We start from the raw sequence: 22,186 nt of genomic DNA on the forward strand, positions 1-22,186 counted from the left end.
AATATAGGTACAAGAAGTGAATGATAGGAGTTAGAGGATGGAGCAGTTTTTGCTGTTGTGTTACAGGAGATCTCATGAGCTGGGCTTTGAAGCCTTGCTCACAACCTACATGTATGTAACCATTTGGCAAACCCTGTGGAGGGGAAAGAAAAATACACAGGAACCATCTTTTAGGAAATTTCTGAGCATAGCAGGTGCTTTCGGTACTCCTGCCACATTCCGTCAGACTACCTCTGATTTCAGCTAAAGCTGTGGTGGACAGCTCTTGTGTACTAACAGCATCCCACTTCAAGGGTCTGTCTTGCTTCTCTTGGCTTTTCTGTCTCAGTGCTTTCTCCAAAGCCATGGGAGCTCTCTCAGCCCATGAGCAAGCATAGCCCAGAGATCTGGAGGTTGGAGAGAAATTAACCCCAACTGAGACTGGAGGATCTGCTTCCAAGATGGCTTACTCTCATGGCTGATAAGTTGGTGCCAGCTCTTGACAAGAGGCCTCCGTTCCTCCCCACGTGGAATCTCCACAGGGCTGATTGAGTGTCCTCACAGCATGGTGGCTAGCTCCCTCCAGAGGGGCAATCCAAGAGAGCAGGGAGAAGCCACGTTGCCTTTTGTGACCAAGCCTCAGAAATTATACACTGTCACTTCTGCAATATCGTGTTGGTTTTACCTGTTCAATTTGGGATAGGACCACACAAGAACATGAATACTGTTATCAGAGGTAAGGGTCACTGGGGCTATTTTAGAGGCTGATTACCATAATGCCCCTGTGGACAACCCTCAGCCAATAGGGGATGTAAACCAGAGGACAAATGTCCAGCCTCCTAATTCTCAAATAAATTCTGAATAGCTCCTCAGAAGCTCCCCAGAGAGGCTGAGCCCCAGTCTGCCATATCTGTAATCATCTGAAGTGCACACCCTTTGTTGGCTTCTCCTCCTTCTTAGCCTTCCATTCTTCTCTCCCTCACTCCTGTTTCCTGTGATTTACCTCCCAAACAAACTCTTTCACTGAAGTACGTCTAATGCTTTTGGAGGAACCTAAACCAAAACACAAAGGTAGTATGTAAAATAATTTCATTTGTTCGTTTGTTTTAATATTTATTTATTTGGTTGCACTGGGTCTTAGTTGTGGCATGGGGGCTCCTTAGTTGTGGCAGGAGGGCTCCTTAGTTGTGGCATGTGAACTCCCAGTTGCGGCATGCACGTGGGATCTAGTTCCCTGACCAGGGAATGAACCCCGGCCTTCTGCATTGGAAGCACCAAGCCTTACAAACTGGGCCAGCAGGAAAGTCCCTCGCTAGGTCTATTTTTATACACAGAAATATCAGGCTTGCTTATTCCCACAAGCCCTCAAAAAATGGAAGCAACAGTCATGCTTGTCCCTCTCCACATGAATCTTTAGTAAAAGGCAAAATATTCATTTGATTATGAAGAGAAGTACGAGTAGAGATTAAAATAGTTTTGAAATGGTGTGGAGCTGATCACGAAGGTATGTGATGTACTGCGCTGTTGGAATATTGATGGTTAACCATGTAGAGGAAACTCACAGAGGGATAGCATGGTCTTGAAACCTTCGTGGAAGCAGCAGAAATTGAGAGATGGAGGGATTGGGGGAAGGAGCAAGAAGAAAGGCAAGAGGAAGGCAGCTTTAGCAATACCCTGAGCGAGGCAGGCAACAGAGAAGAGGGATGTGGCTGGGGGAGGAGTGGTCAGTGCATGGGACAGTCTACCAGGAAGGGGCTGGGGCAGACTGTCCATTGGGAAGGCCATTGTGACAGTCCAGTTAGAGGTTAGAAGGGCTTGTACGTCTGGAAATGAAGGATGGAAGTGAAGAGCAAGATCATACAGAGCAGGACACGCCAGGGCTTCCTTCCCAGAACCAGACAGATAGGATTGAGGAGCCTGCACTGGGTTTCAGAAAGGACTGTGAGGTTAGCAGTTCTTTTATTCATTCATAAATAATTATTAAACACTTATTAAATATGTACTCTTATAAGCATGGGGTCATAGCAGTGAACAAGATCATGAAACTGTGTCCTTAACAAGCATGTTTTCTGTAAGGAACTATCTAGGAACCTCCCTTAGGATCCTAAAGGCAAGTGCATGCTAGGAAATGGATTCTGGACTTCCTCAGAGCTGTGTCCTCAGAATCAGTCACAGCTAGTTCTCCTTGGTTTGCTCATTCCAAGGTTCCCCACAAAATGTCCTGCTCCCTTTGGCTGCTCTCACCTTCTGCTGTGGTGTACATCACACCCTCAGCATCATTCATTAACATCTGTTCATTTGCGTGGATGTCTTATTGTCAGTGTGATTACAGCAGTGGTGCATATTAGGGAAACAGGACTTGGTGGTTATTCATAAAATAATCAGAAGCCTAAGACAGTGCCAGTGCCATGCCTGTGACTCAATACAAGTTCAAGTTCAAACTCAGCAGTATCCAAGTGGTATGCAAGGCCATGCAAAACATCCCTTCATCTTAGCCTCCTCCTCTTCTATCCCCATGGAATCACTTGAGATTCTCTACACGTCCTATCCTTCCAGGCCTGTGTGTCCTGGCTCGTGCTTTTCCTGGCATCCCTGGAAAGCCCATCCCTACTTTCTCACATATTGAGTTCTTACTCATTTTCTGAGCCTCAGCTCAAATCCCATCTCTTCTTGGAAGCCTTCCTGGAATGAGTTGCTCTCTGCTCTATGCTGTGAAGGCCTCTGTTTGCATCTTGCTTGCAGCCCCTTGATGCTCCCTTTCTTGTTTTATAGTTCTTTGGACAGGTTTCTTTCTCATAAGAAACTGTAGGCTGCTCAAGGGCCCAGGTCTTATTTTAGTATTTCCAGGTGCTCTACAATAGTGGACATTCAGTGTCATCTTTGCTAAATCAACAGATGGAAGGCATGGCTGCTGCACCACCTTGACCACTGATGCTGAAACTGATCAGCTTATCAGATGGTGGGACTGAGACTGGCAACGTCTTGCTGCCTGCTAGCACTTGAGGGAGGTGATGATGCTATATGGCTCGAGGGATGCAAATGCGGGTGCTCTGGCATTGGCATCTTATATTATGAAGTCCCAGCACAGGTGCTCTGCTCCATTTTTCAAACGCATGTTTGCCTTCCCTAAGTTCTCCACAGGAGACGTGAATCTGGGGGAAGTCCTGAATGCAAGCCCCATAGTGCTCAGGCGGCCTGTGTTTGTGTTACTCTTAGTCACTTAAGTGTTTACATTTGGAATCATTTTTACTTCCTTGAAGATGGAGCTAGAAAGATTCTTTGAAACTTCAGAGTGGGAAGTCTGAATCTGACTTAATAGCTTAGGAAAATAATATTTGCAAAGAGTTTATATTAAAAAAGGCCAGGGCCTCTTAAAATAATGGATTTTGAGGCCTCCTTTACCTCTTCAAATGTACACGTTTTTATCCACGTAAAAAATGCTAATTAACTCTAAGCTTATTAACTCTTATTCTTTGATCTTCTCTTATTCTGAGAGTCACCCTAAAATCAGACAAGGGTTTAGAATTTCTGATCACTGCCTTAAAACGTTGGATCATATACACTGTGCCAGGCCTGGTACTAATCCCATCCCATGTCTGTGATTTCATCCTCTCCATGGGGTCTAGGTGTTGAGTCAGTAGAGGTAGAAAAGCAACCAGGCCTTTTCTCTCTTAAATTAAGATACTTAATCTAGTGTTTGCAAAGTGTTTTCACAGCTATTATCACATTTGCTTCCTAAGACTAAGGAGATTTGGAAGATTATCCCATTTTATACGGAGAAAATTAGGGCTCAGAGAAATGGAGTGATCCATCCAATATCACACAGCTTAGAGTGGTAGAGCCCAGTTCTTTTGACCAGTATTCAATGCCCCTTCTGGCAGGACCCGAATCTGCCTTTGATTCCAATCCAGCACTCCTTTCAACACCTACTTCCTACTTCATGCTTCCTTATAAACACACATCTTGTATCCTTTACCTCAGTTGGCTGTCAGCCGGCCTCTGTAAGGTGACAATGGCTGAAAATAGCTTATGGTATGACACTGCCCAGCAAGATTTCATTTTTCCCCAAGAATTAACAAAACAGAAGCCTACATGGGAGAGTTTGGGTTTGGTGACAGGTCCATTGTGGGGTTGCTTTGGTGGCCAAGGGGTCTTCTTGGTGTCCCTTATGACAAACATATAAGCAAGCATGTATTTTCATAGTTCTGAACCCCAGTGTTGATGGCACAAGAGAAGAGAAAGAAGGAGAAGCTGAATGGGTGTCTTGTGAACAGTTTCACGTTGTGGACCTTGGTAGGTCCTGGGGGATGAGACCTTAGAGCCCCCAAGTTAGTTGGCCTGCAGGCTAAGCTGAATGCAGAAACAGCATGGCTTTTCAGATAGACTTGTCTGTATTTTCTCACCCACTTGGATGAGGCCAAAGAAAAAAACAACCTGTTTCTTTATTAATGATGCTTTCTTCAGAGTTAGATTAAGCACTGATTAAAGGCAGATGCTTCCAAAGTATAAATGTAAGTACCATCTCAGTCACTCTCCGGTTACAGGGTTTCCTACACGATTCTTTAAAATCACTTTGGCTCTCTTCCCATTTCCCTTCCTCTATGCTCTCCACCCAGCTTTGGAGCTGCCCCTCCCAGAAGGGCTTCAATTGCCAGGAGCAGAAGCTTGGACTCTGCGAGAGACTTGCTCTGCGGAAAGCTTCAAGAGGTACCACAGGGGCTGCTGCCTGGAGCCACCTTACCAGGAGGCAGGTAAGTCCTCTGGGCTGGGGGAAGCCCTGTTCTTCTGTCCTTTCAGGGCTGGACCTGCCACTATGGAACTTGCTCTGTTTTTTTCATCAGGACAGAGTACAGACCTTTTGTAACCTTTTCCTGCTCAAATCAGAGGCAGAGACCAGGTAAAGGATACATGGCTCAGGTGATGGGGTCCATCAGGTGGTTCTCCTCCTTTCAAATGCTCTGAGAGGGCATGAGGGCATGGGGACAGGAGATGGCTGGCTGGCTGGCCTGGTAGGTGCTTGCAACCCTGGACTTGGTGTCAGGAATTGGACTTTTCTAGAAATGATGTGCTCAAGTCTTGTCTCCATCTGAGGCTATGGTGCAAATCCTCCAAATATTTTCTGAATTCCCTGTGGCCAATTAACTTAATCAGAAATTGATGTACATGAGGGGTTTTGTTTGTTTGTTTGTTTTGTTTTTGTTTTTTGCTGAAGAGCTAGCAACTTAATCTTGGGATTGGCTTTGGACTGAGATCAAATTGTGTTAAAGTCTGTTCAAGTTCGCTTTCTTTCTGATTTTCTTATGGGATCTATGAAGGAGGAAGAGTATATATATATATTCTTGTAATCCACATTAACGTACATAGCTTATGAATCACCAAAGTTAGGAACTTGTTATGCAGACCACCACCCAAAATGGATGAAGGGGCATCCTGTAGGATATATCCACCATTGGGTTGTCTGGCTTGGATGAGTGGGAGGGTTTCATGGTGGGGCCAGTGGAATGCCTGTGGGAGTGACGTGAATGGGGCGGTGGTGGTGAGGCTGATGTCCAGGGAAGAATGTCACACACAGTGAGGGTGCCGTCGACCCAGTGCAGCCCAGCTGGAAGCTGTGTGGCTTTCTCCTCCTGACTCCCTTCTCTCAGGAAGGGGTGTCTTAGTTTGAGTATGAAGAACTAGGCACGTAGGTGGAATTGCATGGTGGTGGCTGTTTGGGACTGAGATTCTCCAGCACTTACGGGATCATAGGCAAGTGTCTCCATTTCTCTAAGCCCTAATGTTTTCTTCTGTAAAATGTGGACGATATAATAATATCTACCCTGTAGCTCTCTTGGGAAATTATGAGAGATAATCCATTTAAAGTGTTTGACAGTGCTTAGCCTGTGGCTCAGAACTCTTATTAACCTCAGTGTGGACCTTTGGCATTTTAGGTTGTGTGGACCAGATCCACGCCAAAAGGTTCTGGTTGTGCAGCTGCAATCCTTTTGTGACTTCCCCTTACTGGTTAGGGTAAAGTGTGAGGGTCAGGTTGTCCAGTTTGACTCCTTACCTGGAGAGAAAATTAGAGAGAAACACTAGTCAAAGGAAGATGTAAGGTTAAAATCTCTGCCTCTTAGGAGAAGAATTCACCTTAATTGCAGATGAATATTTCCTTTTAGAAATCCCCCAAGGATAATATTTATCTCATGAGGTTGCTCTGAGGATAAAATGAGATAATAATTTTGCCTGGAACAAGGTAGACATCCTTAAATGCCATCTATCATTGTGAAAATGTTTGTGATATCATGTTAATTGAAAAGTTCATAGGGTAAAATTGCATACCCATCATGACAGCTATGTAAATATATTCACAGAAAGACTGCGGAAAAGAAATACACCAAAATGTTAAAATTTGCATGTGTTAGGTGGCTTTGGTGAGTGATCATTTCCTTGTCTTGTTTTCTAAATTTTATTTAATGGATGATTCTATCAGCCCAAGCCCTGGCAGGAAACAGATGGCACATTCAAACTGGGCATTTTGAGGATGTTTTATTGAAGGGACATTTTACAAAAGTTCAGGCAGAGTTACAGTAACAGAAAGAAGTGACAGTGCCATTCTCAGGTGTGCTGAGAGTGGGGAGCCATTACACCCTGCATCTGAAGGGGCAGGGGGAGGTGCTGTAGAACTGGAGGAGAAGCTGTGTGGATGGGCCATCTGATAGGAGCTGTGGTGCGTGCTGCCATCAGGGAGAGAGTTGGGAAAGAAGTCTCCAACCTCATTCTCCCCTATTTTCTGGGTCTCTTGCTGGTGCCTCCCATTGGCCAAACTCAACCAGAAGCCAGATTTCAAGGGACCCCAGTGAGGGGTCCATGTGGATCAGCTTCATGGGCACTGAGCAGGGTGGGGAAGGATGGGGAGAGACCTGTAGGGCAAACTGAAGACGGCCAGCACAGTAAGGTTATGTAGCTTTTGTAATTATAGGTAAAGTCATAAATAAGAAACAAAAGCCCTTTGCCACCCTCAGTGCTTTCACACGTGCATACTCTTCCCTCTTTCCTTTCAGCTCCATGACTTCCAGTCTTTGTAACCATGCCCTCCTCTGGGCTCCCACAGCACCCGGTGCTTCCTCTAGTGTAGCCGCACTCAGTGTGTGGTTTCATCCTTTGTCCTTAACTTACCTGATTCCCCACACCATTGTAAGACCCTTGAGGCTGGGATGGTGTTTTATATCACTTTGCATTTCCAGCACCCAGCACATGAGTGAATGAATGATTGGAGTTCAGATCTAAATACCTCTATAAAGCTATAGATTTGAATTAAGGTCCAGAGCTACCTAATCTTAACAGAGAATGAATTCCCAAAGAATTTAGGGCCTCTGCTTAAGGAAGTGAGGCTTTGGCTCTCTTTCCTAGATGAGAGTTTGTTTACTTTCTATTTAGTGGGAGTGGGCCCGTGAGCCTGCTGAACACAGGCTGGTCCTCAGAGGCCCTGACAGATGGCTTCCCACCTTCCTTGCCAGTCTAGCCCATCACCTGATGGAGGTCTGGGAGAGCCTCCTCACAGGCCTCCCTGTCTCTCATGATTGCCCTGTGTCAAGTCATAATTCACATGTTGCTGGCCTCCTGGTTTAGGACTGCAAATTGAGATTAAGCTTGCTTCCTTTCTGACTCAAGGAGATTTAGAGCCTGTCTTCATACCTGATATTGACTCTCTATTTTGATTCTCTATTTTGACTCTCTATTTTGAATTAGAGGATGTTTTGAGCCCTTGAAGGATTTTTACAATCCTTTCACAATCCTATGGGAGTAACATACATGCATATAATTCAAATATCTCAGGAAGAAAAAATGTTGGGAAGGATATAACATGAAAAATAAAATGTCTCCACCTTCACCTATATATCCAATCGCACTGTTAACCATTTCAGTTTTTCAGTCTTCTGGTCATTGTCTCCCTTAACTCTAAATAATTCTCTTATTCTCCTATTTCTTGATTTATCAAGTTTAAGTAAAAATTATTGAATTGCCCCTATGTGCAATGAGGGATTTATCTTATTGACAGTAATCCTTCTGCCTTTCTCATGATTTCTAACAGTTTTTGTTCCTTATATTTCTAATTTGGTTTTGCGCTTGATTACTTGTGTAATTTTAAGGGATATATTTACACTTGTATTGCTTGATCCGTTGACCTTCCATAGAATGTCTTAATTCTCCACGTGTTTAGGATGAGGAAATTGGTGCCTCTGAGCTTCCCCTCACCTTTTCTCTCCAACTCCAGCTTGCAACAAAATTTTATAACATTGATAACATTTGAAGTCTTTTCTGTAATTATAATTAATTTTGCTTTATGTATCAGATTGTTAAAAATCAAAAACTAATATATAACCTTTATGATACAAAGATTTTGTAGCTACTAGTCTCTAAAACCAAGTACTATATTTGGACCCATAAAGAAGGGGATGGACTCTGATGTCACTGACCTTCTGCTGCATGAAGGAGAACGTTCTAAGTGTCAAGGTCAAGTGGACTCTCTTTTTTTCCTGTTCTTATATTCTGTCGGCTGCTCAGATCATTTAGTTGGCTTCATATGTAAAATGTGACTTTCTGAAGAACATTTTGTTTCCATGGAATTTCTAATTACCTTTCTTTTTTACCTATTAATAAACCAGTTTTTATTTTATTTTAATTTTTTTGGCTGTGTCGGGTCTTAGTTGTAGCATGCGGGATCTTTCTTTGCAACATGCGGGCTCTTCGTTGCGGCCACATGGGCTTCTCTCTAGTTGTGGCACTCGGGCTCCAGAGCTCACGGGCTCAGTAGTTGCAGTGTGCAGGCTTAGGTGCCCCGTGGCTTAGTTCCCCGACCAGGGATCAAACCCGTGTCCCCTGCATTGGAAGGCAGATTCTTAACCACTGGACCACCAGGGAAGTCCCCATCTATAACAAATTTTGACGTGTGCAGTTTCAGGGGTTGTCAGTTTTATTTTGTGTTATTTATTTTTATTAAGTCTCTTTTCCTCAAGGACCCAGTCAAAATAACCCAGGTTCAGAACAGCAGGGCCAGAATGTCCAGTTTCTTCTTTAGTAGTCTCATTATTACGGCAGCAGCCCTCCACTGGATTTCTTGCTGCAACTTAGCATAAGGTCCAGTTTTTGCCATCCAGGGTCTTTCCTGGCTCATCCATTTTGTAGGATCAACTAGCATTCATATGCTGTTTACTGCAAAAGACTTCATGCTTGTCTTAAATGTCTTTTATGAGCTCTAGAGCCAAATTCAGCAGAGTCTCATTATATGCTCACTTCATTTATACAAATTCAGTTACATATGTTTATGAGAGAGAGGTGAGGGAAGAAATAGAAGGGAAGAGGAACGGAGGGGAGAGGAGAGGAGAGAGAGTAATTTAAATAGTACGGCCAATTCCATTATCCAGGAGTGTCCATAAAGAGCTTGACCCTGAATGAATGCAGGACAGAATGCACTGAATCTACGGTCCCATATTTGGTTTCTGTTGACATATGGCTCACACTTTGTGAGTACTGCATTACCCTTAGTGTGTTTAAAGACACATATGTTGCCCTTATCGTGGCCTTTAAACAGAATCCAACTACTTTCTTCACTGAAGAAAGAGGTTCTATTGAATTTGTTGACCAGTGAGTTGGGATGCCTCTTCAATATGGTACCTCCCTAAGGGATTTGCAAAGGAAGTTTTGACTATGTTTTTTGTTTTTGTTTTTTTCTTATGTGCTTTTTTTCAGAGGCTAACACGTGTAAGCTGTGATTTCTCTGTATTCAAGTGCTTCCCGGTTCTCTCCACTTGCAGGTCCCATCAGTGGCTTCACCTCCATGTGTTTTAATCTGAATCTGCTCCCCCAAAGCTTTCTCCTTCCCTAGTGCTCTCTATCTGAGCGACTGGCACTGTTGACTCACTTGCCGAAGCCAGGAGCCTTGACTCCTTCCTTGCTCTTAAATCCCTCTCTTCCCATGAATCACTTGTCAAGGCTATTTTTTAAGTGACTCTCAAATCCATCCACTCCATTAGGTCATCCTCAGTGGTTATGACCTGTTGCAACAGTTTCCAAGCTCATTTCTCCTATTCTGGCCTTCCCAACTCCTTCATTCCCCTATCCCAAGCCTATCCATTCTCACCAGTAAGAGGGATATTAAAAAAATGATAGTGTTACTCCTCTGAAATAATAATAATAGTAATAACCCACCCTTTAGTAACACTCCGCTACCCTCAGGGTGAAGTCCATGATCTTTACTAAGGATTACAGGCCCCCACATGCTTTCCAGTGCTGACTGACCATTCCACTCCACACAATCTCCATTCTGGGCAAACAAAACCTGTTGATGGACACCATGTTCTTTTTCAACCAAGTGTCCTCGTACATGCTCTTTCCTCCCCCTGCAACACTCTAATGTCCCTTTTTTTCTTCTCTGAGACTTACATCTCCTTCAGGTCTCAGCTGAGACATTAAAGCTTCGGTAAGCCATCTCTGATTCTGCAAAACTGCTTAGATGCTTATCCTATGAACAGACATAGCACCCTCTATTTCTTTCCTATAGTAGCATTTGTCTTACTCTACTGTAGTTTCATGTCTTTTATCTGTCTTCTCCACTACAGCAGGCAGTGTAACTGTAGGGCCTGGAGGAGAGACTGAGGTTTTTTCACCATTAGTGCCTAGCACTGTGCCCGGAACAGGCTCTGAGCACATGGTTGTTGAATGAATAAACCAGTCCTATGTTGAGTTCCCCATTGTAATTCCTTGGAGTGGTGTGGGAGTCAATCCTAGATTGGCATTCAGTAAATTAGAAAGGAAGAAGATGCCTGGCATGGGGAATAAATGCATTCAACTTAATCACTACTGCTTTTTCTCAGAGTCTAGTTTTATGCCTGAGGCTGTAGAGAAAGTCCTTGTAGAAAGGGCTGTCAGGGATAGGGGCTGGGAGAGCTATTATCCCATGATAGAGTGACCTATTAGCCTTGGCAAATCCTTTTTGCTTTCTTGGGGTCTCACTTCTGCCAGGTCTGGGTCTCAGAAGTTAGGGAGCTGGCAAAGGATCATAGATGTTAGTGTAAATGTTCATGCCTGTGTTTATGGCTCTTTTGTTTCCATCCCGTCACATTTCAAGAACTTTGCCAACCAAAGGTGAAGAAAGACTCATGCACTCATAGTTTTGATTTTACAACCCCCAACTATGGCCCATTTGATTCCCTATTCCTTCCTCTCCTGTTCACACTGTGGCCACTTGTCTACCATCTGCAGGTCCCATTTCAGTAGTTCAGCTGGTTCAGTCTTACTGTCTTCCTTGATGCTTGGGTCTCATTTTTAGAGACTGAGCTTCTTCTGCTTATTGATCTTGAACTCAGCTTCCCACCTATTTCCAGGTCCTCCAGGAGTGATGACCTGCTTTGGTCTCGCCTATGCCCAAAATTCTTTTTATATCCACAATAGTGGTCACCTCTTCTGACCTTCTTCACAGCTAATGAGTTCCCAAACCCCCTCACCTCAGTCTCAACTCTTGTAGACCCCATGATATGGTCCTTGGAGAGTGGAATCTCAGGGCAGACAGTGTAATTTTCTACCTCCCAGAGCTCTCTGAGGATCTGCTGCTTGTCTCTGCCCCGAGGGTGAAGATGGATGACAGGTGCTACCCGGTGATCTTCCCAGATGCGAGGAATTTCCGCCCCTTCACTCCTGACTCTTTGGCTGCAATCAAGAAGCGGATCGCCCTCCAAAAGGAGAAAAAAAAGTCCAAAGACCAGACAGCAGCAGAACCCCATCCTCGACCTCAGCTTGACCTAAAGGTGTCCAGAAAGTTGCCCATGCTCTATGGTGACATTCCCCATGAGCTGATAGGGAAGCCCCTGGAAGACTTGGACCCATTCTACAGAAATCATAAGGTACCCTCTGTGGGGAGGCTGGGGTGTTCTAACCATGTTCTAACCACCAGGTGTAATTGGCATTGCATGGATCTCCAAATATTGATCTTGGGGTATAAAGAGGCCAGACCCCACTTCTCCTTTGCTGTCACACCCTGTCATTGCTTTCACAGTCCTGAGAATGGCTTTCAGTACTAATTTTCTCTCTGTAATAATGCATGTCTTGGAAAAGAAGATGAATGAAGACGAGGAGCAGCAGAAGGGTAAAAGGAGAGCAGAGAAAACATAAAATGGTGTCAGGAAAGAGGACTGGACTAGCAGTCAGAAAAGTTGGGTATAGGCCATTTCAAGTAATTGGATTTATAACTTTGGGTAAATCACTTCACTAATTCTCACTTTTCTAATCAGTAAAATGGGAATAATGCCTGCTCTCCCTACATTACAACATAGGCATGCTATGGAGCCTTTATAAACTGTAAAACATTATAAACTGTAAGGCATTATACTGATATGAAGAATTAATATCACTGTCCATGAATGTCCGTTTCAGCAACTAGAGTTTACCTTGAAAAACTCTTAGGCAATAGGCTTTTTAGGCTATTAAATGAGATTTATGAAGGTCAAAGCCCTAGACCAATACTTGGCACATAAGAGGAGCTCAATAAATGAAGTTTAAGAATATTGTAATCAAGGAGGCACATGCAGGTTACATGTAAACTCCATGCCAATATGTGATAGGCTTGCTGTTTTATCTACCTAGATGTAGGGAAATTCTAGTAAAAGTTCCTCAGAGGGGTTCCTAGATGAGGAAACGTGAGCTCAGGCTCTTCTGGTGGCTGTTTGAAAGCCTGGGGCAGTGAGGAAAGTCCTCTACAGACCATCCCCTTTCAGGAAAGACTCAGAAGACCTGGCCATCATCATCTCACTGTGTGATCCAGCAGAGAATGGAAAACCCACTTTGCCAGACTGAAGACAGGGAGGAAGGAGGCTGGGGAGTTTGGGGAAAGTCCTGGAAAATATGGGATGCTGAGAGCATCCTTTTCTGGCACCCATGAGAAACTGACCTCTCCAAAGAAAGATTGCCTGGTTTGTATGTCCTTGAATTGGACAGACTTGGGGTTACCAGGCCGAATGGGGACTGTGTGATGGAAGAAAGCTGGGTATGAGTGGGAAGGACAAAAAAGGGGAAAAGAGGTGAAGGAGCAAAAACACTCCAATATTTCTCCTTCTCCTAATGCCCCAGAATTCCAGGGGCTTCTTGGGGGCAGAGTAGTTGGAGGTGAGATAACTCCTGGAGGCCTCCTTCTGCCTCTAGGCTGGGTAGGAGATCCAGGAGGTAGGCAGCAGCTTGGTGTTTTGCGGACAGTCCTGGGAGGACAGGCTCTGATCCAGCTGGGGTGGATGTTCTCGGACCATCTCTTCTTAGCCTGGGTCCTCCCTTTAAATCAAGAGACATGATACTTGTTCAGAGCTCTGCACACCCATGACCTAACACGTCAGTGCTCTCAGCAGTCATGTGAGCTATGTGTGGTGTCATTAGCACTTCACCTTACAGATAAGGAGACAAAACTTTGATGGGGAAGTGGCTTACACCAGGTCAAACAGCCAGTTAGTGGTGGAGCTGGGACTCAAACCCAAGGGCTCTTTCTGTAGTCGCAGGTCACTTCCTCTCTTTCAAAGCTTCCATTTTTGAAGAGCTACAGGGAAAAGGGTGGAGATGTGTCAGCAAGCAGACAGCTTTAAATCATTAAAACCCTGGCGAGTGTGGTTAAATACACCATTAGTTGAAATATTTAAAGCAGTCAGAGGAGGCATTAATAAAATATCAAAATCAAAGGGCATAAAATGGATAACTAATAAGAACCTGCTATATAAAATAATAAATTAAATAAAATTCAAAAAAAAAAAATCAAAGGGCATAGAAGTAGAGCCATATCATGCCACCTATTAATCTGGGTGACCCACCTTAGGAAGAGGTTTGCTCTCTGCCCTAAAATCGTCTTTCTGTCCAAAGAAAGGGCACAGAATCCCCAAAGTGAGTCTTAGACCCCTGGGCTCATAGCTTTTAAAGAACCCTGTGGCCCATTTCATTTTGTTATGGAGGAAACAGAAAATATCCTAGTCCACATTTTCCCTGCAGCCAGATGGCCAGCAGACAAGTAAGTTCCAGCAACTCAGTGAAGGAAGTTGATGTTTGGCAGTGGCTGAAATTCTGGTATCTCAACCAAGGCGGCAGCTACCCCACTGTTTCTGGGCCTGGGTGACAAGACCTGTCTTTCCTGTTTGAGAATATGCTGGATTACATGTCAAGTAGTACTTTTCTGCAAATCTGAAAGGAGCAATGACACAGGAGACAGGAATGACCCTAGTTCTATGAAGGCTTTTATAACAGCCTTCAGGACACATAAAGGGACAGCCAGATGACAGTTAAATGGAAAGGGGGAGGTCTGAGGGTTGATGTTAGAAGCCTGTGAGTCATTGGTTGTTGTCCAGGTACAGCTTCAGGCCCAGAGCCCAGGAAGACATGCAAGGAGGAAACGGGTGCAGGTTTGGTGTTTTTCAGTGGGGCCCAACTGAACAGTGCACCATTTGGTGTGTCTGTCCTGGATTTGGCATCCCAGGACGTACCCACTACAGGCCAATAGAGCCTCCAGTGATTGTGACAGATAACCAAAAACACCCACACACATTTCCATTGCCTTCTGTAGGGCCTCCCCTGCCAGTCGAGAACCTCAGGCAGATTTGCCTTTGTCCAGGGAGTGGGGGTGAATGGGAGAGCAAGTCTGGGAACTGTGATGATTTTTTATTGAAAATCCTCAAGGTTAGAAGTGAGTGGCAGACTATTTCATGTAAGACAGCTCAGGCATAACAATATAAACTCTCTAGGTACCTGACTATTCTAAGATTCATTACAAAGTTTTTTTTTTATTTAATTTTATCTTTTATTGAAGTATAGTGGATTTACAATGTTGTGCCAACAAAGTTTTCATTAGTAATCAAAATAATTTAAAATAATCTGCCGAGTGTGAATGCTCAATTCTATTTCTGTCTCTTCAAGTTCTCTTCTAGTTCTTGTCTCCATAAATATATACCATGGAGTAAAATACAGAGGGTTTTGTTTGACCCAGTTATTACTCTTCACCCCTTTTTTCTTTATTTGCAGGGCCCATGCGCTCCATTTCTGGGGCTTCCAGAGTATTTCACTGGGTGAACAGTCCACAGCTCAACAGTTATTTTGGGAGTGAGGGCTGACTTTCAATAGATCAGAGTCTTGGGACTCTGAGTGAGACCCAAGCCACATGGGGAGATCTCTTGGCTTCCAGAGTGACAGTGTAGGCTGGTCAGAAAGTACCTCTGGCTTCAGAAGACAGGTCTCCAATCAGAAGCTACAGTCACCATAATAAGACAAGCCATGCCTCAACCTGTGGTTCCACCGAATTTTCTCTGAATGAACTCATGATAAATATTGTTTGGTCACTGCATGTAATTCTATTGTGTTTGGTTTTTTTTGCAGACATTTATGGTGTTGAACAAAAAGAGAACAATCTACCGCTTCAGTGCCAAACGTGCCTTGTTCATTTTTGGGCCTTTCAATTCAATCAGAAGTTTAGCCATTAGAATTTCAGTCCATTCATATCCTTTTGTTGCTTCTTTTACCAAGTCCAGGTCATGTGAAGTGTGCACAAGCCCTAGGGGTTCACATGTTTGTTGAGTGGAAATAGCTCATTCTTTTAACAAATACTGGGTGAGTGGCCCTGCTGTATGGCAGGGCTGTGCTGGGACTGGCACCTGTCTGGGATCCTGTGGCCTCAGAGGAGACAGGTCAAAAGGCAGGCAATTTCTTAGTGAGATGGGCAGTCTGGAAGTGGGAGTGTGGAGAGGCTCTGTTGTGCTTTGGAGGCATCAAGAATGGCCTCCTGAAGAAAGGAACATCTAAGTTGAGACCCAAATAAAGGGTAAACTGGCAACCTGTGCACTGTGTTTAGCTGATAAGTGAGTTGTGCTAGAACTACAGTGTTTAAAGCTTTTTTAGAAACACTTTCTAGTGTTAAAAGTCCAGATTTTCAGGGGGTGAGGAGACACCAGGCAGTTTTAGATGGGGGGAACGGGGGTGTGAAAAAGACGTGGGTTGGTAGACGGAAGTACTCAGGAAAACGGGAAGGAATATCTATTTAAGTTGGGTTCCCTAGAAGCAGAGCCTGAGATGGGATTCTTATTTAAGTGATTTAGTGGGGGAGTGCTCTCTGGAAAAGGAAAAAGGGAAACAGCATGGAGCAAAAGGAGGAGCCAAGCAAGGACAGGGTCTCAGCTGAGCCCACATCAGGCATCAGCCGGAGCCACGGGGATCTCCAGAGCATGAATCTATCACAGAGCTGCCCCGCCTGAAAGCCAGAGGTCGGGTTTTTGTAAATCTGTCGGTCAGACATGTGGAAAGGGAGTGTAGCCCTCTAAGGTGAGGAGGCTGCCATTCAGGCTGAGGACAGTTCTTCAAGGGAGGGGACAGCTGTGGGTTGTTCTCAGCCAACGCTCACAGTTAGAGGACAGATGCTCCTGCAGAAAAGGGGCCCTGCAGGGACCCCCGCAGCCTCAACTACAATAACTAATGACACATGCCATCCTGCAGTGTAGCTGCCTTAACGGCCCTGGTCACATTGTTCAGCATGTTCATCATCTGCACCGTCATCATCAACTGCGTGTTCATGGCCATGACTCGTGGGAAGGACAGCATTAACATAGATACTGAGAGTGCTGAGTAAGTGTTTGTCCTGCACGCATTTGTCCTATTTTTTTAAGCAAATAAACCTAAAAGAATTATGATTACCTCAGATTTTAGCTATGGAGAGAAGAAAAAGTCACCCATAATCCCAGATCCCCAATACAAATGCTGGCAGAGTCAGTTTCATTTTTGTATATGTCCACTTACAATTGTCTTTAAAGGTCTTTTAAACTTACATTTGTAATAAACAGCACACATACAAATTTTATGTCTAGTTTTAAGTGGTCTTCTTTGTCCTTATGTAGGCTTAACAGGAGCCCATTTTGATGCCTATACAATATTTCATCAGGTGACTATACCATAATTTACTTAACTACTCTCGTATTTTACTACTATAAATAGCATTGCAACAAGCATCTTTTGGTATAAAGCTACTTTAAAAAATCATTATTTTCTTAGAATAGAGTCTTAGAAATGGGTTTACTAGCTAGACAACCATGGCCCTGACTGGACATCCTAACTATGGTTCAACTGATAGTGACACACCCCAGAGGGCCTGATTTGCGTGGTGGGTTGAGGTCTCCCTATCATGGAGATCTCAAGCCCTGCTTCCAGCTGGTGGGCATGGCTGTACTCCACAGCAGATGTCATTTTGGTCCACATGTCCCACCACTGGCAGGCTTCTGCTGGAAAAGAGAGAATGGCAGGGTGGGAGGTGGAAGGCTAAATGGCTAGGCAGAAATAACAGTCAGAGGTGGCTGTCTCATTTGCTTGAGATCTAGATGAAGACTTGCAGAACCCCACACATCTGTAATTACAGCCTTTTTTCAAAATACCTATAATTTTATAAATTATACCTGAGTTTAAAAGATGGCATTTCAGGGCAGACATTAATTAATCTTCTGTGTTTATTTGTCACCTAAAAGGTGAGCAGTTTAGAAAAAAGCTGAAGCAGAAGTAGCTCTTGCCCAAGGCAGCCTCATGACCATTTCTGCTCTTGGACTTAGCTGCTTTGGGATTCTTCGAGTTCCCAAGACCTTAGTTCTTTAGCTTTGAGGGCTAACAATGGTTGGACATTCTACCAGAAAAGGTCCACTTCTTTTACTCTGAACCAGCAGATTGTTCGAAATGATTGTTTCTGTCCCAGATGTGGGACCAGCATGTGTGTGTGTGTGTGTGTGTGCATGCGTGCGTGTGCGTGTGCGCGCCAACCAAGCATATTTTTATTGGGATTATAACAAGAGAGTTAGAGTATTGTCTTTTGGAGGAGGAGGAAGGGGAAGAAGGGAAATAAATTAGAAGACAGAACATGATGAAGGACTAAAGGAATAAAATGGAAATAGTTTTTTAAAAAATTGTGATAAAATATACATTACATCACATTTGCCATCTTAATCACTTTTAGGTGTACAGCTCAGTGGTATTAAGTACATTCGCACAGACGTGCAACCATTACCACTCTCCATCTCCACAACTTGCAAAACTGAAACTCTGTACTCATTAAACAATAACTCCCCATTCTGCCCTCCCCTCCACTCCCCTGGAAACCACCATTATACTTTATGTCTCTGTGTATTTGATTACTCTAGTTGCTTCCTGTAAGTGGAATCATACCATATTTGTCTTTTTAAACTAGTTTATTTCCCTTAGTATATGACCTCAAGGCTTACCCATGTTGTCACATGTGACAGGATTTCTTTCCTTTCCTAGGCTCAATAATATTCCATTGCATGTATATACCACATTTTATTAATCTATTCATCTGTCAATGGACATTTGGGTTGCTTCTACATCTTGGCTATTGTGAATAGTGCTGCTATGAACATGGCTGTGCAAATATCTCTTCAAGACTCTGCTTTCAGTTCTTTTGTATATGTACCCAGAAGTGGGATTGCTGGATCATATGGTAATTCTATTTTTAATCTTTTGAAGAATCTCCATATTTTTTTCCATGGTGGTTGCACCATTTTACAATCCCACCACTAGTGCACAAGGGTTTTAATCTTGCCACATCCTCACCAACACTTGTTATTTTCTGCTTTTCTTAAAAAGTAGCCAGCCTAATGAGTACGAGGTGATAGCTCATTGTGGTTTTGATTTGCATTTCTCTGATGATTAGTGATATTGAACATCTTTTCATATGTCTTTTCATATGCTTGTTGGCAATTTGTATGTAATCTTTGGAAAAATGTCTATTCAAGTCATTTGGCCATTTTTAAGTGGATTATTTAATTTTTTATTGTTGAGTTTGTAGGAGTTCTTCATATATTCCAAATATTAACCTCATCAGATATATGATTTGCAGATATTTTCTTCTAGGAGTCTTATAGTTTCAGGTCTTTTTTTAATATTCACAACATTTTAATTAATTGATTAATTAATTAATTTACTTATGGCTGCGTTGGGTCTTCGTTGCTGTGCGCGGGCTTTCTCTAGTTGCAGCAAACGGGGGCTACTCTTCGTTGCGATGCACGGCCTCTCATTGCAGTGGCTTCTCTTGTTGTTGAGCAGGGGCTCTAGGCACGTGGGCTTCAGTAGTTGTGGCATGTGGGGTCAGTAGTTGTGGCTCGCTGACTCTAGAGTGCAGGCTCATTGGTTGTGGCGCATGGGCTTAGTTGCTCTGTGGCATGTGGGATCTTCCCGGACCAGGGCTCGAACTGGTGTCCCCTGCATTGGCAGGCTGATTCTTAACCACTGCACCACCAGGGAAGTCCCTAGTTTCAGGTCTTACATTTAGCTCTAATCCATTTTGAATTAATTTTTGTACATGGTATAAGGTAAGGGTCCAGCTTCATTCTTTTGCATGTGGATATTGTGCTTTCCCAACACCATTTGTTGAAAAGACTGTCCATGTTGGCTGAAGCTTCTCTCAAGAATATGGCTGTGAAGCTAGGTGTTTAAAAGCAGCTTTACAACTTTATCCATGGGCCTCTTTCTCACAAATCCCAAATACCAGAACTTGCTTGAGGACCTTACCTTTCTGAACTTTGATTTGCTAAGACAAGAATGTTAAATGTCACATTAAAATGGAATCAGACCTCACGAAGGTCAGATCAGACAGATGGACTCTCTGTTTTTCACATAGCTTATCATATTTCTTCTTGTTCTGAATGATTTGCTTTGTAGGTATGTCTTCACTGGGATTTATATATTTGAAGCATTAGTTAAAATATTGGCAAGAGGTTTTATTCTGGATGAGTTTTCTTTCCTTCGAGATCCGTGGAACTGGCTGGACTCCATTGTCATTGCAACAGCGTAAGAATGTTGAGATTTTTACCAAAGAGCCTAGGGGTGGGAAAGAAGCCCCTTGGCTTCCAGCAGGGCCCTGTGTAGATCCACATGACTGGCTGAGTGCAGCCAAGTAAAGCCTAGAACTCTGAGTGCAGTGTTGGTTGACACTGAACTGCACCATGTAGCCAACTGACCAGAGGCCTTCACACACACAAATCCATTTCTGGCCGCACCTCGAGGCTTGTGGGATCTTAGTTCCCCAATCAGGGATTGAACCCAGGTTCATGGCCATGAAAGCACCAAGTGCTAACCATTGGACCTCCAGGGAATTCCCCACAAATCCATTTCTAGGCCAACACTCATGGTCTTACTTTTTCAGCCATTTATTCACCAAACACTGACCTGTTATGGGGCCAGTCTCTGTGCCAGATATAGGGCTTGTGATAATGAAAACAAATATATCATGCATGGTTCTCACCCTGTTGGAGCTCGCAGGTCAGAGGGGAAGTGAGGCATTTAATGACCATTATAACCTGCTACAGTGAGTGCTAGCATAGGAGCTGTGCATGATTCCAGCTGTTAGAGCATGGAGGAGGAATAAAGGGGTCTAGAACATCTTTGTCTACTGAAAGGTCACAAAGAGTTTCTCTCATGTTTTCTCCTAGAAGTGTTATTGTTTTGGCTCTTATGTTTAATTAAGTTTGTGGTCCATTAAGTTTGAGTTAGTTATTGTATACGGCATGAGGTGAGAGCTGAAGTTCTTCCTGAAGGAGAGGACATCAATTTGGCATCGAATGATGAGATTCCAAATTCATGAGTCAGCAAAATAAAAAGCAAGAGGAGCAATGGCCTATTGCCAGCACAATAATAATAAACCCAACCTTATTTAATTTGTGCCAGCCATTGTCTTAAGCACTTTGCATATATTTTTCTATCTAATATTCACGAAAGCCCTTTGAGGTAGTTACTATTAATTTCAGAGTTTTACATTTGAAGGTAAATGGTCAGGTGCTCCTGGTTATTGAGAGATGGTGTAGTATGTGGGCTCTGGAACCAGACCGCCTAGGTTCCTTCTGGGCTTGGCCACATGGTGAGACCTTAGGGAAGTGTACTGGGGCCTGGAACTTGGTAGCAAGTCAATAAATGTTTAAGTTGATTTCTGTTATCCATGGATGTAGCCACAACTGCAGTGACTATTTCAAGGAATCCTCATCTATGTCCAAGTGGAAAGATTAGCTGAGAGCAGCCTCCTGTGCAATCTGTGGTCCATAGGGTCCATAGCAATAGACAGTGGTATTGCCAGGTCCTGACATGAAGGTGGGATTGGAAGGGGAGGTTGCAGATTTCATTCTGGTGGACACACACCTCAGGCTGTGCTTACTTGTGACCTTTGTGGAGATGTGCAGGGCAGACGCATGCCTGAACAAGCCTGGACTTTCCTTGTGCTTTGTCTTGTAGGTTTGTATCATATTCACCATATATCAAGGGCAGCAGCATCAGTCTGTCATCCCTGCGTACCTTCCGAGTGTTCAGAGCTTTGAAAGCAATTTCAGTAATTTCAGGTAAGTCACTCTAACTTTCAACACTGGCTCTTAGCAGAAGAGAATAGTTAAAATTTCTCTATGTCATGTAAACCACAAACTAACAAACTCTGCTTTATTCATTTATTTGATCATTCAACAAATATATATTGAGCACCTAATATCCACTGTGCTAGCTGCTTGGGATGTACCAATGAGCAAACAGACAAAGGTCCCTGCCTTCATGGAGTTTACATTCTAGGTGGGGAGTTGGGAGACAGACTTAAGCAGTAACTATAATAAATAAGTAAACTATATAGTGTGCTGGAAAGTGACATATGCCATGGAGAAATAAAATGGAAAAGTAGGCAATGTGGTGGCTCTTGGAAGTCACGGGGGGTGAGGGAAGCAGGTTGCAATTTTTAGTGGGGTGGACAGGATAGGTGTCATTGAGAAGGTGAGATGTGAGCAGATTTGAAGATGGTGAGGGAGTTTCACAAGCAGATATATGGGAAAGAGTATTCTGAGCATAGGAAGCAGCCAGTCCACAGACCGAGGACTATAAAAGACGTGGGTGGGGCTGGAGCAGACAGAATGAGGGGCCAGGTGGTGGAGGAGGGACCACAGAGGTGAAGGGGAGGCACCTAAGTACCGGGAAGACTTGGGCTTTGCTCTGAGAGAAATGGGAGCCATGCAGGGGCTTTGAGCAGAGGAGTCATGACCTGACCCAGGCTTTAAAAGGATTACTCTGGCTGTTGTGTGGGGAACAGAATGTGCGGGAGCAAAGGTAGAAGCAGGAAGACCAGATAGGAGGCATGTTGGTCACCATGGAAATGTGCTGCTCAGATCTCCTGCTGCAGGGAGTGCAGTTGACTAAT

General features: G+C 43.8%; 1 protein-coding gene across 7 annotated transcripts in view; it reads left to right on the plus strand.

The window, feature by feature from the left end:
- Window positions 1–22,186, plus strand: part of SCN11A (sodium voltage-gated channel alpha subunit 11) — a 155,457-nt gene that overhangs the window by 40,673 nt on the left and 92,598 nt on the right. For 4 of the 7 annotated variants that reach the window (XM_082413719.1, XM_082413721.1, XM_082413720.1 and 1 more), the window contains 6 exons: window positions 4,596–4,730; window positions 11,551–11,861; window positions 15,355–15,472; window positions 16,491–16,593; window positions 19,684–19,812; window positions 21,247–21,350. In XM_082413719.1, the coding sequence (XP_082269845.1) occupies window positions 11,595–11,861; window positions 15,355–15,472; window positions 16,491–16,593; window positions 19,684–19,812; window positions 21,247–21,350 (721 nt within the window). In that variant the 5' untranslated portion in view covers window positions 4,596–4,730; window positions 11,551–11,594. Of the gene's footprint in view, window positions 1–4,595; window positions 4,731–9,711; window positions 9,724–11,550; window positions 11,862–15,354; window positions 15,473–16,490; window positions 16,594–19,683; window positions 19,813–21,246; window positions 21,351–22,186 lie in introns of all 7 variants that reach the window. The other 3 variants (XM_082413722.1, XM_082413724.1, XM_082413723.1) reach the window with 3 other exon arrangements.

Source organism: Balaenoptera physalus (assembly GCF_965194825.1).
Source record: "Balaenoptera physalus genome assembly, chromosome: 11".
Lineage (NCBI taxonomy): Eukaryota > Metazoa > Chordata > Mammalia > Artiodactyla > Balaenopteridae > Balaenoptera > Balaenoptera physalus.